Below are 16251 nucleotides of genomic sequence, written 5' to 3' on the forward strand. Positions count from 1 at the left end.
CGTCAGGTCTTCTCCAACCTCTGCCGCCGCCTCACCTGCCATTTGAACAAGTGGTTATCGACCTTCTGGGCCCATTTCCCCGATCATCTAACGACAACCGATGGGTGATCGTATGTGTCGACCATTTGACCCGTTACGCGGAAACGCCGGCCGTACCATCTTCAACAGCTGCGTCCGCTGCAACGTTTTTGCTTCGATTCATTATTCTTCGATATGGTCCCCCCCGTGTGATCATTAGCGGTCGCGGTCGTCAGTTCGTTGCGGACGCCGTAGAAGAACTGCTTCGTCTCTGCAGTTCGCATTTTCGTCATTCAAGGCCTTATCACCCTCAGACAAATGGGCTTGTAGAACGTACGAACAGAACTCTAACTAACTTGCTGTCCATTTACGTATCTTCCGATCACAAGGACTGGGATGACGTACTCCCCTTCATCACCTATGCTTATAATAGTGCAAAGGACGAGACGACCGATTACAGTCCTTTTTATCTCCTTTACACACATTCACTGCTAAGCTGCATTGACACTATACTACCGTTTGACTTTCACAGCGAGTACTCTGTTGCCAAGACGCTTTGTCTTGCCGAAGCAGCCAGGCGTATCGCTCGTCTTCGTACTGTGGCATTGCAAGACCGATCGAAAGAGCGCTATGACAGCCGACACCAGTCTGTCTCGTACGCCAAAGGAGACTTTGTGTGGCTGTGGACTCCGCAACGTAAACGTGGCTTATGCGAAAAGTTTTTACCCCAGTACACGGGCCCATTTGTCATTGTAGATCGCTTGAGCGACTTGACGCACGTGGTGGCGCGCTTGACGTCGGCTGGCCGTCGGTCTAGCCGGACCCAGTTAGTACATGTTGCCCGTCTTAAGCGGTTTCACCCTACGCTTTCCGAGTGATTTGGACTTGCCCAGCGGGCTTCGTCTGGCAACCGGGGATTGCTACGACATGAGCCGGGTGAGGAGAAGAGGAAGAAGACGTGAGCTGGTGCAGCCTCAGGACGCCATCTTGACTTTACCAACAATCTCGTCCCTTGAATAAAGCCTGTTTAACATTAACCGTAACAGTATTATATTTATTCCGAAAAACCTGCATCTGCTAGAGTTGACGCATGAGCTACCCGAAAATAACTGCTTAAAGTTTTTAGACGTCAAGCCGTGAATGTCCAGTAGACATTTGTGCTGGTCGTTTGTACCCAGCAGCGCGAAACCGCTTTTCTCTTTCTTTGTCAGCTCATTCAAAATTAATCAAAACAGGAATCGTTAAAGTCTGCCACGTCAGTGCCCTCAGCGTTTGCTTCACAAGCGAGGGGTGGCCGTTGTACTGTGAAACGCAGGAAGGGTGTAGTGCCCTGCATCGCTGGCGTGGTGTATATGACCCCTCTCTCTTGTGGAAAAAAGTAAGTGAGACAGACTGGAAGGTGCTTAAATGATCGTCCCAGGGAGCACCATAAAAATGGGTACAACACGTTACAAGGCCATCTGGATTCATTGCCGCCACCATGGGTGTAAGCTCTACTTGGAAAATAGCGAAGTGCTCGCTAAACATAGTTCCCAGCTCAGACATGAAAACTTCGAGGCATATTTAAATAGGAGGTTTTATAACTCGTGCATCAGTTCTCTTTCCATTACACTGTCATTTCTGGGAATGGGGTATCTTGACAGGATTTGAATGGCAAGCATTTCGTGTGCTTTCCATCTACGTGGCTATCATTATCAGCATTGCAAATGATATTCCAAATTTCTTGCCCATCATTCACGTATTGCGCATGGTAGCACCTTGTATATTTATTACATCATGGCTTCATGAATAAACTGTTATAACTCAACGCTGTGTGCGTGGCGCTCTCGTGTCCCCGTCTTTTTTGCGCTGTGTCCCTTCTCCATGGAATTTAAAACCCAAACTTCCACGTTAAATTTATTTGTCATTTTCAAAAGCAGCATTCAAAAGAAACATACAGTGCATCAGTGATTGTCATTTTATGGCGCTGAGACACGGTTGCCTGTATTCTTTTCATGGCCAGCGGTGCATGAGTGTCACTGTGGGGGTTTTGTGCCGCCTCCTTCAACAAATTGCACCATGCTGCGTGGCCAGGCCGGCAGCGCCCGAGGGAGTGAATGGTTGTGATTATTGTCAGATAGTTGTTAATAATTGTCGTGATTACTCCAGTCAATCTGCTTTGCTGGCAGCCATTTCATCCTTACAGCTACTCTCGATAACGGGAGGGCCAGCGTTTTTATACGGCGAAGTCCAAGCGCCTGACTATCGCGTTACAAAGACAGTCGGTGGCCTTGAAATAGCATGGCCTGCTGTGCGCGGCCTCAATGGTACTTCGCCACCATAGTGCCGTTTCTTTGGCGTAGCGTAAGCTGATTTTCTTGAACTGAGCTGACGTTACCGCAGGCTCACTTAGTCCAGTCAAACCTTAAAAAAATTTAGTTATTTAAGCATTTTAGTAACACTCCGTAAACAATTGCCGTCTACTTGGTTTTGAAACACCTTTATATATACAAAGGAAGTAATTCTGGAAAAATCATAAAATTAGTTTGGAAACAATTTTAATAGGTAGGGAAATCGCGTGCTCTTGAAATTACTTACCATTCTACAGTAGCATAGAATCATTTAGGGACAGCATTACAAGTGAGACAGCATTACCTCCGTGTTTCGTAGAAACGTCCCCAGAATTGGCTTAATTGGCTGAACTGAGATCCGTTGAAAATTGCTTTAGAGAAGAAATACTAGTGCCTTGTAACATTCTATTACACTGTGTCGGTAGTTAAAGGTATAAAAAAACGGCCGTGGCTTAGCTTGGTTAAGCCTGGTGATTGCGAAGCAATAGTGTGTTATTCTCGGATCAGCTGGTAGTATGGCTGGTGGTAGTCTTGGGTTATGCTAGTGTTACGGCTTACAGTGAATCATCTAAGAGGAAGTCATCCGTCGAATCCGTGTATGCCGACAAACATTTCCCTCACCAGCGTGCCCATTACAATATCTTCCAGTATCGATGCAACGGCGAGATGCAAGATGCATCTCGCCAGCCTTAAGCTTCGCCTTCAAGAGTGGAACGCGATAGCGTTATCGCACCCCGTTCGCACCGCCTACTCAAACGCGCTACGCCAGCCAAACGTCGCGATCGGCACAGATAGCCGGGCCCCGACGCGCCATGAACGCGGACGCGATCATGGGGCGAGTGGCGCGCCACCTGTCGGGGCAGCGCCGTACATTGCGAGGAGGGGGTCTTCTGTGTTAGCCGCAAGATGGCTCTGCGTGTGTGCAGAGCGCAGAAGAAATGTAGCGGAAACGTACTTCGCTACTGGTGAAACGGCGACTTCTGTAAGTTACACGGCCATAATTACCGATATACACCGCACTATAACTTTCTACAGCACGTTTCTAAGGCAACACCGCATCCACTAGAGGCGATTTTGTCCCGCTTTGAAGGAACGAGTTCGTGGCTGAGTGGTAGCGCCTCCGCCTCACACTTCGGAGACCCTGGTTCTATTCCCACCAGCCTATCTTGCAAGATGTTTTTTTACACAGCTGGTGTGACGTCACTCTAGGTGACGTGGGGGGACGTCACGCAGCGAGGTCACGCTAAAGGTCAATGGTGCCTACCACCGCCTCGCCACAGAACGGGCTGAAGTGCGACCTAAAGTTGTATTGCTTCGCAATAGAAGTAAATATTTACTTTCGACTAAACATCGTTCTTAGAAAAATGCCGCTTCAATGTGTAAAGAGATAGTAGTAAAGACTGTCTTTATAAACGGTTACTTCATGTTTTAAAGAAGTGGTAATAAAAGTAGTCTTTATAAAAAGTAACATTACGTTCTAAACAATCTCTATTAAAAATTGTTATTTTTAATACCTTAAATCTCTAAACATATTTAGAAGAAAATGTTCTGAAAAAAGTAACTAGGCTGTGCTTTGGCGTTGTATAGACATGTGTTAGTAGAGTTCATGTAAATAGGCTGTCACTAAGGTCACTAGGAAGTTGTTAGGAATTATACAGACAATTGTAAGGGAGGGGCACCTTGGAATATAGCTAGTTCACTTGGTTAGGATTTCTTGCATAGAGGACATTGCTTTGCTATACAAAATGCAACGAATGACAATAGAGATGCATTCAATAGCAATACAACAAAATTGATGATCATAATACGGCCTTGCAGGAGTAGAGAATAACGTAATCAAGAACTGGAAGCACAATAGGCTAGTTGGTGTGGATTCAATAAGAATAAACACACAGGTGGGCTAGTTAACCCAATTTGAAGAGTTGGCTCTTCCCGCTATACAAACAAAGGCGGCAGGAGTATTTTATAGAGGGTAACTATTAGAGCACGAAGTGCAGGTGCAGAGGTGGAAAGAACGGAGCGCATGATTGCAATGCGCTCACGATGACGTCTCCTACACAAGGAAATTGCGATGAAAGGAAGAAGCGTGGCAACATAGATGCGCGTCATGCCGTCATCGCCAACACGTGTAGAGGGCGTGCACATAGAGTTCCCCGGTTCGCATGTTAAAAACTCCCACCTGCTCATAGCCGCCTAGACGTCGGCAACCACCCATGAATGCGAGCGCCATATAGCGTAGCGTTTTACACCATAGCGATTACCTGGCTCCCAGTGAAGGCGAAAAGCCATGGAGACCTTCAGCCTGTGATCCACGTGGCCACACATTACTCTCTAGCTTTGCAATGACATTTTATGAAGAACTGGAGCGGTCCAATACTGGTGACAGCGAAAGAGAACTGCACTATGATCGGTGAAAGAAGGACAAAATGGACGCGAAAGACACCGATCCCTCGGCAGAGAAAGGCTTGTTTCATAAAAATAATTGTGCTCTTGACGGCGTATACACTTGTTGTTCATGATCATCATTAGCATCACCAGCCTATTTTATGTCCACTGCAGGACGAACACCTCTCCCTGCGATCTCCAATTACCGCTGTCCTGCGTCAACCGACTCTAACTAGCGCCTGCGAAATTTTTAGTTTCATCCCCCCCCCCGTAGTCTTCTGCCATCCTCGACTGTGCTTCCCTTCTCTTGGCACCAATTCTGTAACCCTAATGGTCTACCGGTTATCTAACGTCCACATTACATGACCGGCCCAGTTCTATTTCTTCCTCTTAGTGTCAATTAGAATATCGGATATCCCTGCTTGCTTTCTGATCGACACCGATCCATTCCTGTTTCTTAACGTTACGCGTAACATTCTTCGTTCCATTGCTCTTTGCGCAGTCTTTGACTTCTTTCCTACCTTCTTTGCCAGTCTCCAAATTTGTGTCCCATATGTCAGCACCGGTAGAATGCATTGATTGTACACCTTTTTTTTTAATGATAATGGTAAACTTCCAGTGAGGATCTGACAATGTCTGCCCAATGCGCTCCAACCAACTTTTATTCTTCTGTAAATTTCCTTCTCATGATTAGTGTCCCCTGTGAGTAATTGACGTAGGTAAACGTACTCCTTTACAGACTCTAGAGGCTGACTGGCGATCCTGAACTCTTGTTCCTATGCTCTGCTGCTGATCATTATCTTTGTCTTCGGCATAAGAATTTTCAACCCCACTCTTATACTCTATGCTTAGTTCCTCAATATGTTTGTTGTAACTTGTCCCCAGTCTTTCTCAACAGGACAACGTCACCTGTCAATCTAAGGTTGCTTAGATATTCGCCGGTGATCCTCACTCCTAAGCCTTCCCAGTTTAATAGCTTGAATACTTATTCCAAGCACGTGGTGAATAATATTAGAGAGATTGTGTGTCCTTGTCTGACCCCTTTCTTTATAGGTATCTTCCTACTTTTCTTGTCGAGGATTAACCCACCTGCGGAATCTTTGTAGATACTTTCCAAGATCCTTACGTAAGCGTCCTGTACTCCTTGCTTACGTAATGTAACATTGTAGAGTATCTTTTCCTGAAAGCAGTCTGTTCCTTTAAATGACCGAAGTCCAGCGTTGCCTTTATTCTATTCGAGATGTCTTGGTGAGTATTTTATATAATACTGGAAGTAAGCTAATGTGCCTATAATTTTTCAATTTTCTAACGTCCCTGTTTTATCGATTAGTACAATGCTGGCATTCTTGGAGTTCTCTGGTACCCTCTAAATCCACAGTTCGTATGAAGAGCTGACATTTTTCTTGCATTATGTCTTCTCCATCTTCGATTAAATTGACTGTCATTCTATCTTCTCCAACCGCTTTTCCCCGTTTTATGTCTTACAAGGCCCTCGTGGCCTCATCGCTTGTTATATATGGAGCGTCTGCAACCTGTTAATTACTACTTTGAAAGGGAGTATGGCGACTGCTCTGGGTACTGTAGTAGAGGTCAGTATAGAATTCTTCCTTTGATTTTACTAGATCTTAGAGATTGCTGATATTACCCTACTTATCTTTCAGCGCATATATCTTGGTTTATCCTATGCGAAGTTTCCTCCTCACTGATTTCAGGTTGCGTCCGTTTCTTACGGTTTCTTCAACCATTCTGACGTTACAGTTTCAAATATCACCTATTTCTGCCTTGTTGTCCAGTTTTGACAGTTCCGCAAATTCTATCTTATCTCTTCAGTTGGACACTTTCATTTTTTGTCGTTTCTTTATACACCGAAATTTTTACTCACGAAATTTTCGCTCACTAAGGTTGCCGAGACGAGCCGCCAGAGCAATATACATCATCCATCTGGTCACCTCACCAAGTCTATTTAATCAACTTACTGGAGTCGGTGCAAAACAGCGCCGCACGTTTCATCGCTCAAGACTATAACCGACACTTCAGTGTGACTACCATGAAGATTTCGTTATCACTATCACCCTTGGAATTGCGTAGGAAAATAGCCACTCTCTGTTTATTGCATGAAATAGTCTACAGCGCGCACGCATATACCTTGCCGCTATTAAAACCACATCGCATATCTCGCAGGCTTCACAATTGACATAGTTTTACTCGTCTCTTCGCCCATAGCCAAGCCTTTAAGACATGTACGCGTCCACATGTAATTGGTAAATGTAATGACCCTGATGATTATTCATGACCATATGGCATTTCAAAATGAAATACTAACCGCATGTGACTGTGTGTGCTAAACACATGATCGCTTGAATTCATGTTTATAGATTTTATAAGGATATCATGTAGGCCCACTCAATTTTTTTATAGAACCTACTAAATATTAAATTATTACGATGCTATATCTAGTAAATTTTACCATTATATAATACCTGGTACTCGAATTTCTTTTGTTTGTGTTCGTGTTCTTGTTAAGAATTATTGTCTAGTCTCCTTAACATTATAGTCCTACATGGAGCCTGCGAGGTATATGTAGATAAATAAATAAATATGGTTCTGAGCCTCGCTTAACCCAACTGACCTTGGATGCGGTCTTTCTATAAGCTTCTACAGTGCTTATGCGATTCCTCCTTTAAGCTAAAGCAAACGCATCGGCGTTCTGTTAGACATGGTTCGTAAAATTCGCGCGCGAATGCAATTAACGTGCCTCTTCCCGCCGCTTTTGCAATACTTGCATTATAGCGGTTCCGAATACACGCTCGTGATCTGCGGCAACACAAACTTAAACACGCGAAAGCGAATGCAAGTGCAAGTGTCGAAGAAGGAAATCGACGCAAAATACGGCCGGTTTTGATGTAATAAAAATTGGTATGTGAACTTCACAACTGCTGTCGCTACATTGTTTTTCCTTGTTGTTTGCGTGGTACTGCAAACCTTCTCATCACGTTCCCCTCTTCCTTTTGCGCGACAATCCTCTTTTGCTTCACCTTAACAAGCACGTTTCAGCAGCGCGCTTGGGAAGTTGCTGCGGGTAAATTCTTGTACCTTAATTATGTCATAAAATGAACAGCGCTAACATCCTTTCATACATTGAGTTCCCGGAATAAGTTTGCGAGATAGATATAAGGAAACTTGTATATATGCTTACGAAGTGGAAATTTATTTAAAGAGCAACGCCGTCTTGGCATGTATATCCGGTGGATGAATACTGATAGAGATGTTAGTAATTTGTCCACTTCATATTGTCATTTCTTTGAGGGGTGGGGGCGGGTTCTGACTAGAATGTCAGCGCAAAGTATGTCAGTAGTTTCAGTCTAAGCCCATTTTGTAAATCTCACATGCTCGAAAACACGCTTGAATTAATCGCGATAGGTGGGTTTTGCTGATCGCGACAGGCAGCACAGCATAGTATTTCTCGGTGGTTCTAGCATCGTGGTTTCGGAATATCCCATACGCATGCCGCCTTGAACGCGGCTAAGTACACAATTTCTTTTTGGCAAATTGGGAGGGCACTTAAGACGTGCGTGAAATATGTTTCAGCGCTTACCTGGAGTCAACTAGCCGCGTATGCACGGAGATACACCCATCGGCTTACGGTCGCGCCTGCCTGCCTCTGTCGTCGGAGAAGTGCTTTGAGAACAAGTCGCAATTGCTACGCCCTAATTTTTCGCGCTCCCGAAGGCCGACTCATCGGGTGTAAGATGGGTGCATTGTACATATACCGACAAATATACCAAAACTTTCGTTCACGGACAAATCCTAAGAGTGGCGAGATGGGGCTTCAGAACAATGTGGTTCAGAGCCGCGCGTAAACCAGGCGACCTTGGAAGCGGCCTTTCTGTAGGCTTGGACAGCACTTACACGTTGCCTCCTTTAGCTTACAGCAAACGCGTCTGTGATCAGTTAGACATAGTTTGGCGTTAAACATGGTACAGACATGGCAGTAAGGATAGTGGTGCTGTTCGTGACAACTATTTGACAAGCCAGCAGGATTCAGCCAAGGTCAGTAAAGCAAGCTTCGTTTTACCAAATGTTCTATTGCAATTGTATGGTGTCGGCTGAGGTGCCTTTAAGGTTTGCCTAGGATCAGGGCTCGTATTCTAACAAAGTTTGCACCCGTTGGGGCTTATTGAGTATCCAAATAATCATCCTCATCTGATTTGCGTGCTTTTCCTTCTTTAACGCTGGGTACCAGATACTTCCAGATCACGAACGGTGTGTGACTATCAGCGTGACATGGCATTGTTGACTGGAAAGCAACGAGCACTGAGTTGTCAAGAAAGAAAACTCATGCAAGACAAGCTACCACCCAAATACCTAAAGTTATTTCAGATTGTGGAGATAGCAGCAGTGTCACAAAAGAAGCTATCGGTGCCTTTTCCAATCACTACGATCATTTCCTTTTCCAATTTTGTGTGTGATCAGTCGAAAGGCGAGGAGGGCCTTCTGTGACGGTAATGTGTACTCCAAGCTGACGTCATCGTCTTGATCGGAAAAAAAAAACAGAAATGTCTAGCAACTGCAAGCGCCAGTCGGGCCCAAAATCAATAGCACAATGTAGTAACCAAGAACATCGAAAAACACGAACAGTGTGTCTGCACGTAAGAGAATCTCTGTTGGCTACATAGACAAGAAAATTGTATGTTTATCTGTGTAAAGGTGCTACCGGAATAATATAAAATAGTTGCGACACTGAGCTGTAGATTTTGGCAAAACGTACTCACATCACATAGGAGCAACGCTGGAACCAATACGGAACACATGCTCTTACACAAAACACTTATGGCTGAGTTCACAAGAGCACATGACGAAAAACAACTCAGAAGTTCAATGATGCCTTACACGCAGACACCAAAAGCAATCTGAAATGAAATAGCACGTGACATGTCAAGCAGCTGTGCATTCATGTGTTCTCAATTCCACCTCTTTTGTTCTGTTTTTTGTTGAGTTTCATTATTTGTAAAACAAGAAGAAATGTTTTTGCTCACATAGCTCATCATGACGTGCCACAAATGGTAATCTTTCTTTTTGAAGGCGGAGGTATTGAACTGAGTAAAAAAAACAAAGCTGCCTTGTTCTTTTTTCTAACTTGATTCCTTCATAGTTCTTATTGCTGCCAATAGATTCCCGCATCACGTGCCTCTGTAGCACTTTAAAAATTTCAGCACTGCATATACTCAATTGACAGTTAGAAGGTGGGTGAAATGAGTCCAGCACTGTGCCATTTCAACATGCAGATCCGACGATGCTGACTACTTCGATGCCTGCACAAGCAGCCATGCACTACATATCGCGCCAGTCTCCTTATCCTGGGACGAAGATACAGCGCTTCCCAGTGCCAGACAAGTTCCTTCCCTGGGAAGTCATGTGGCTAGATTACGATCCTGTCACTTACACAAGGCCTCGGTCGCAGTTTCCGGGACCACTACAAATCTACGTGGATGAGGACATACTGATGTATGTGCCAACTTTTGACGTTTCACTTCTGTTCAAGTTATACCGAAGCAGCCTGCGGAAAGCGCCTAGATGACTTTAGGAACAGTGCAATAATTTATCTTGTTTTTCCTATGCAGTCGACCAAATACGTCTCAAGATTCGCATTATAGTATGGAATATACTTCGTGAGTGCATGTAAATATGGGGACACACCGCGAAATTGACATTGTGGCCTTGAGTAACTCGCAAACATTCAAATTCTGCACCTACAACTTTTTCAAGAATGGCAAAGACCGTCGACATTGTGTGAAATTTCAATTCGTTGATGGAATCAGAAATTTGACTGGGACGAGGTTGACCACAGAAGGAGAGATTAAAGTCATATAGCCCAGATATGTCTCTCCTTGGCGCCGGAGTTCTGCAGTGTCGCCTTTTCGCCCCTATAACACTTGGTCACATGCTATCTCGTTGCGAAATCCTCACTGGTGTTTATTATTGTTGACCTTTCAAAATTATAAATTAGCACCCGGCTGTTCTGCAATGTCCAATTCGATCATCGGACATTTCATGGTTTTCTTTTAATTAGCGTAATGCTTTGAATTGCGAACCATCCCACACTTTGCTACTACTGCTGTCTGCTCTTATTGTGTGGCCGAGTAACTCATGCACAAGAGTACAAAACAATAGTCTTCCAGAAAAAGTGCCCAATGTTGCAACCATGTGCGTGAGCATGTGTCCGCAGTCTTATTTCTTTCATTATTGCATAATTCAGCTTGAAACTGAGTGATTTGCTACTAAAAATATGTGCAACCTAGTAGGTATCAAGATATCAAAAGAGATAAATGCTCAAATCCACCTGCCACATCGCGCTACGCATTCTAGCTTAGAATTCGTTTAATAAGACAGGGGGCTGCACCTTGGGCAGTTATGTGCACGATGATCCTGCGTTTTAATTCCTTCAAAAGGTGACTAACATAAACACGAAAATCCACGCGCCAAAGATGAAATTGTCTTTGGATCACGAAAGGGTGAGGTATGTGGCAACAGATTATTAACGAACACTCTTTGAACTCTTAATTTTCAGTGGCCTCTATTGATGAAGCACTTGTGGCCTAGGACAAAATTGAAAGCACATTTCTCTCGTGCCAATACCTGCCTCTCATCGAGTGGCACGCGTGAGAGCACTTGCGCGCACGGGTTGTTATTAGCCTTCATGCGCGAGAATAAAACGGCCCAATAAACGCTCACCTTGACTTCGTCTTTGGCCGTGTACATCTCTGTGCTTACACCCCGTCTGGCCATACTTCCCACGATTAACATCAAACATCGTCGTCGTCTGTGCTGCTCAAACCACTGCGTCCACATCTGACAGCGTACGTTCGAACGAACAGCTGCTAACCATTCGCGTAGCTTGTGAGCTGTGTAGTGCGTAGACATAAACATCGTAAGATGTTAGAATTGGGGGCTGTGCGGTGCAAAAACATCAACATCGCAGGAGATCGCACGCTGCGTGGGATGAGAGTGCAGACAATTGTGCCATTCGTATTTATTGAAATAGCATTTAACTAAACGCCGCACTAAGCCTTAGCTTCACACTGATTCCAACATATGCGTTGGATCTGCATATCGTTTCTTCTGTCTGCAAGCTGTATTACGGCAAGGAAGCCCTGTCAGAAAAGTTCAGAGGGGCTTGCAAGCAAAATTTCGCTTAAAAGCAAAACTAACTATGGACACAAACGGACACTAAAGGCAAAATAACTATAGCCCGTCCATCGCCCTTATCCAATCCCAAGGAAGCTGATCTCAATGAAGCACAGGTAAGCCAGGAAAGACGAAACACCTGCGCCGCGTTGAAGTTGCCGCACCAACCTCGCCGTGACATTGTGATAGCGTCCATTTGGGCGCAGTAAGTTTTCATGGCTGTGTACACTGCTGTGAAATAAGGAGAAAGACGGAATTTAGCAGTTTTCGAAAGCTTTTACTGAGCCTCGAGGACCCATTTACGAAAACATACTTAGAAACCCGTGATGTTGCATTGACGCGGTACCTTTGGGCTCATCTAAAAAAAAGTTAAACATGAACCTTGATTTTCTTTTACAGTATAATGCACCGAATAATACGGAAGTATGGGCAATTGAGTTCTGAGACAATACTTTGTCCGTTTAAGCTGATTTAGTGTTTCTCTTTCGTGTACCGCTAACTGCGCAGGCTCTTTTATATTTAAACCACCAATGAAGTCAACAGTGCGAGTAGAAATGCGTGGGAATCCTAATTAATTCGACCCAGTGGCACTTTTACATGTAATCAAAGCAGAAATGCGCCTTGTTAAAAAAATCACTGTGACGACATGCGTGCATATTACTGGTGTCGTGTGAACAGGCGCACTGTCCTTTTCAGTAAAGCCGGGTCAGCTTATTTTTTGTCGGTTGTTAAACTGGATCGCAAGTGCAGCAGTGCGGTGCACCTGAGCTGCCGTTTATTAAATATTATGTCACACATCTTTATTTGCCTCCGCGCGGCAGTGCACGATTGCAGTCACTCGTGCTGTGATACGTGCCACTTGATATTAATGAACGTGCGAAAAACTTAGTTGGTGAATATCGACTTGAGCAGCATGCTATGGTTGTGTTTCTTTTACTCTTCCTTTATTTTCTAATATTCACCACTGACATTAACCCCTGCTTGGACACTAAACCATCCCGCTTAATAAAGCTCATTCTCCCTTTTTCGCACTACAGGCTGAGCACGGGTGAGCACGTCCAAAGTTTGCCATCGCTCAAGTGGAACTGCCTTTCGATGTCCCCTGCTGGCATTAGCACTGACAGAAGATCCTGGATTGTAGACACCGATGGCACGAATATTGTCTACATCTTGGAGAGTGAGGGAGTTCCACGGTAAGTTCCAACGCTTTGGCACTGAGCGTTTAAGAACCACTGCCTGCCCGTTCTGTTCACATTACTTCAGAACGTACGCGTATGGACTCATAATCTCGAATATCTATAACTCTTGGGTGAATTCTCACTTTTATGGCTACTATACCCCATCCGTCGGCTTCATCAGCGCTGGTGGTTGAAGTTGGCTATCTTTGGCGACACTTGCATTGTTGGTTTTCGACTATGCTGGTACAGAATATGATTTATTTGCGTGGCCCATTGCAGAATATTAAAAAGTACGTAGCTTTCACCGCCACTGCGCGCAAACAGCCGGTGCATGCCTTGAGGGATGACGGGTCCTGAGTTTGTTATCAATGCAGAACACCGGCCAGAGCTCCTAAAGTCTAAACGCTGACGTGCCCACAAGATCCATGCGCATGGGTGGCGTAGCTCGGGACAAGGAGCGGTCAAGAACAAATTGTCGATAAGATCAAAAAGAGGCTCGCAATTTAAGCGTGGTTTAGGGAGCCGGGAGGACAGAGAAGTATACAGCAAAACATTAATTACAAACCTTAAGCTGCTTTGTCCAAACGCAAGGGTCTTAATATCTGCAATTCTGTTGTAACCTCCAGGCAAGCGCACTAGCGGTTATTGATAGACATATTTCAATTCTACTATTCTCTTAACAGATGTGCATATGGCGTTCTGCCCAGTTATCGAGACATCGGAAAGTATGCCATTAATTATGATGTCTCCTACTGTATTTTCTAGATTTCGTTGACCTACAGGTGTACAATCACAGTAACTTTTACTGTGCACATACTACGAATTTAATCGAATTGAACAGAGTAAACAAAATGCGCATGCTTGAGCCAGGAAGAGCAGCTGTAATGCTTGCGGACGTAGTAGTGTTTGATGTTCACTATCTGATCTACTGTAAAGTGAAGCCATGACTTAGACAGTTGACTTTCTCTCTGAGTAAAGAAATCCCCAGACGAACGTTGAATGCGTGGACTTGCATGTTCGTGCGCGTAAGTACCGCCTGCTCATTATTTAAGTTTGAAGATTTTTTAATCACTTGCGGCAGATGCTATTCCACCTTCTCAGGTGTCCAAGTAGATATTTACAAATGCCCAAGTAGGTATTTAAAGTAGGTAATAAAAACATTCACTAAGAACTGTGTAACTATTTAGTTCAAGGTACCTGTAGAAATTGATCACATCATGCGAACCCAACAATGACCCCAAGGAAAACATAGGTTAAATTACTTGTACTTACTAATTGAATTAAAGAAATTATAAATTATTGGCAATGAAAGTGGATGAAAAAACAACTAGCCGTAGGTGGGGAATGATACCACGTCTTCGCATTACGCGTGCGATGCACTGAAAGTGGCACTTGGAAGGGGGGTTATTGCAGAAAAGTACGGCATATCTTGAAAATGGCACTACTTTTAGGATTCCTGCTAGGCATGAATGACTTCACTACTCCTTAGCTTCAACGTCCAAATTGGAACAGGCGCCCTGAAGTGCATAATGAAATAAGTAAATTAGGGAGCGTTTTTGATTAGCCACGTATATACTACCATTTATCGCACATCAACGTCCGCTTCAGGTTATACACATCAGCAGGCCCGATTCCGCCATGTGCTCCAGGCAATAGAAGCAGGAAAATAGAAACAATGTTGAAATACCTATGTAAATGACCTTAATTGCGCTTCGCTGGAGCTCACTGCATTATTACAGGTATTAAGGTCCAAATGTGTAAATTACCGCACAAGAAAATTTACTTAGGCTTCTTGTGCATCCTTCTATATCGGGCGAACCACTACCAAAAATTAAATAAACAAAGGCTGTAAGAACGAATGTTTTCTGCGCATGTGCGCTACATCGACACTCTGAACAACGCGATTTTACTATTTTCATCAGTTGCACATGTCAAAAACGAAGCCAGCGAAGATTGTTGGGAAGGATCCCACAATCTTTGTATTTAACGAAGGTTGTGGGATCGCCCACTTGCGGCAAGTAGTTTTTTCATCCACTTTCATTTCCAATAATTTATCGTTTCTTTATTACATTTATTAAGCACAAGTAATTTCCCCTATGTTGTCCTTGGTGTCAGTGTTCGTTGTCTTGTTATGATATCACTAAAAAAAACGGGCCCCTCGGTTAACCACCTTTCTTGTCTTCATTACATAACGAGGCTCTCGAATCCCGCAACATAGATGCCTTCAGGTAGCATGCGTGGGATTATTGACCGGTAGCCTTCACCCAAAAAGATCACGTTCTCGTGACGCCTGCGGCAGAACGGATGTTCCACCTCCGCGGCGAAGGTCTCTGAATGGTGGCGCTGGCTAACACTCCCAGAGTTCTACTAGAAAACATAAATACCGAAGAAAGTGGATGGGGAAACGGCGCCGTGGTAGCTCAGTTGGTGGAGCATCGCACGCGAAATGCGAAGGTTGTGGAATCGTTCCTCACTTGCGGCAAGTTGTTTTTTCATCCACTGTCAAGTCCGGCACTTTATCGTTTCTTTATTTCATTTAATAAGCACAAGTAATTTCCCTTATCTTGTCCTTGGTGTCTGTGTTCGCTGTCTTCTTATGATATGACTAAAAAAATTGGGCCCCTCGGTTAACCCCCGTTCTTCGGGGACACCCCAAGAAACACTCACCTGATATATATATATATATATATATATATATATATATATATATATATATAGAGAGAGAGAGAGAGAGAGAGAGAGAGAGAGGGAGAGAGAGAGTTGCCGATTGGGAAGTGATCTTTGCAGTACGTGCTGGCTGAGATCGCTCTGCCACCGCTATCCTGTAAGCACTGACAGGAATTTAAGAGCGTAGGTGTTTCGAAACACTGTAATATAAATAATGGGAAGTAAATAATTTACCTATACGTATCACATAGGCGTAATCTCTGTGCAGCTTAAGGAAAACAGTGAATTTACCAGTAGGGTATAGATGAATCTAACTTTACTAAAGTATTTGCTATAGGTTGGGCGAATATTCGACTACGAATACTTTGTATGTAATAGTTTATTCCTATTCCGAAATGAAGTATTCGTATGTTCCAATATCAAAACTAACCAAATATTTCGCAACAACCAAGTGTTAAAATTGGGTTACTGACCTGCTAAACAATGTA

At 44.0% G+C, this 16251-nt stretch overlaps 1 protein-coding gene across 1 annotated transcript in view; it reads left to right on the top strand.

The window, feature by feature from the left end:
- The window catches only part of LOC126538381 (transient receptor potential cation channel subfamily M member-like 2), a 385593-nt gene that overhangs the window by 281743 nt on the left and 87599 nt on the right, over window positions 1-16251 (top strand). Inside the window, exons 19-20 of the mRNA XM_072287697.1 lie at window positions 10019-10238; window positions 12956-13111. Of these exons, the coding sequence (XP_072143798.1) occupies window positions 10019-10238; window positions 12956-13111 (376 nt within the window). The remainder of the gene's footprint in view (window positions 1-10018; window positions 10239-12955; window positions 13112-16251) is intronic.

Source organism: Dermacentor andersoni, chromosome 4 (genome assembly GCF_023375885.2).
Source record: "Dermacentor andersoni chromosome 4, qqDerAnde1_hic_scaffold, whole genome shotgun sequence".
In the NCBI taxonomy this organism is placed as follows: Eukaryota; Metazoa; Arthropoda; class Arachnida; order Ixodida; family Ixodidae; genus Dermacentor; species Dermacentor andersoni.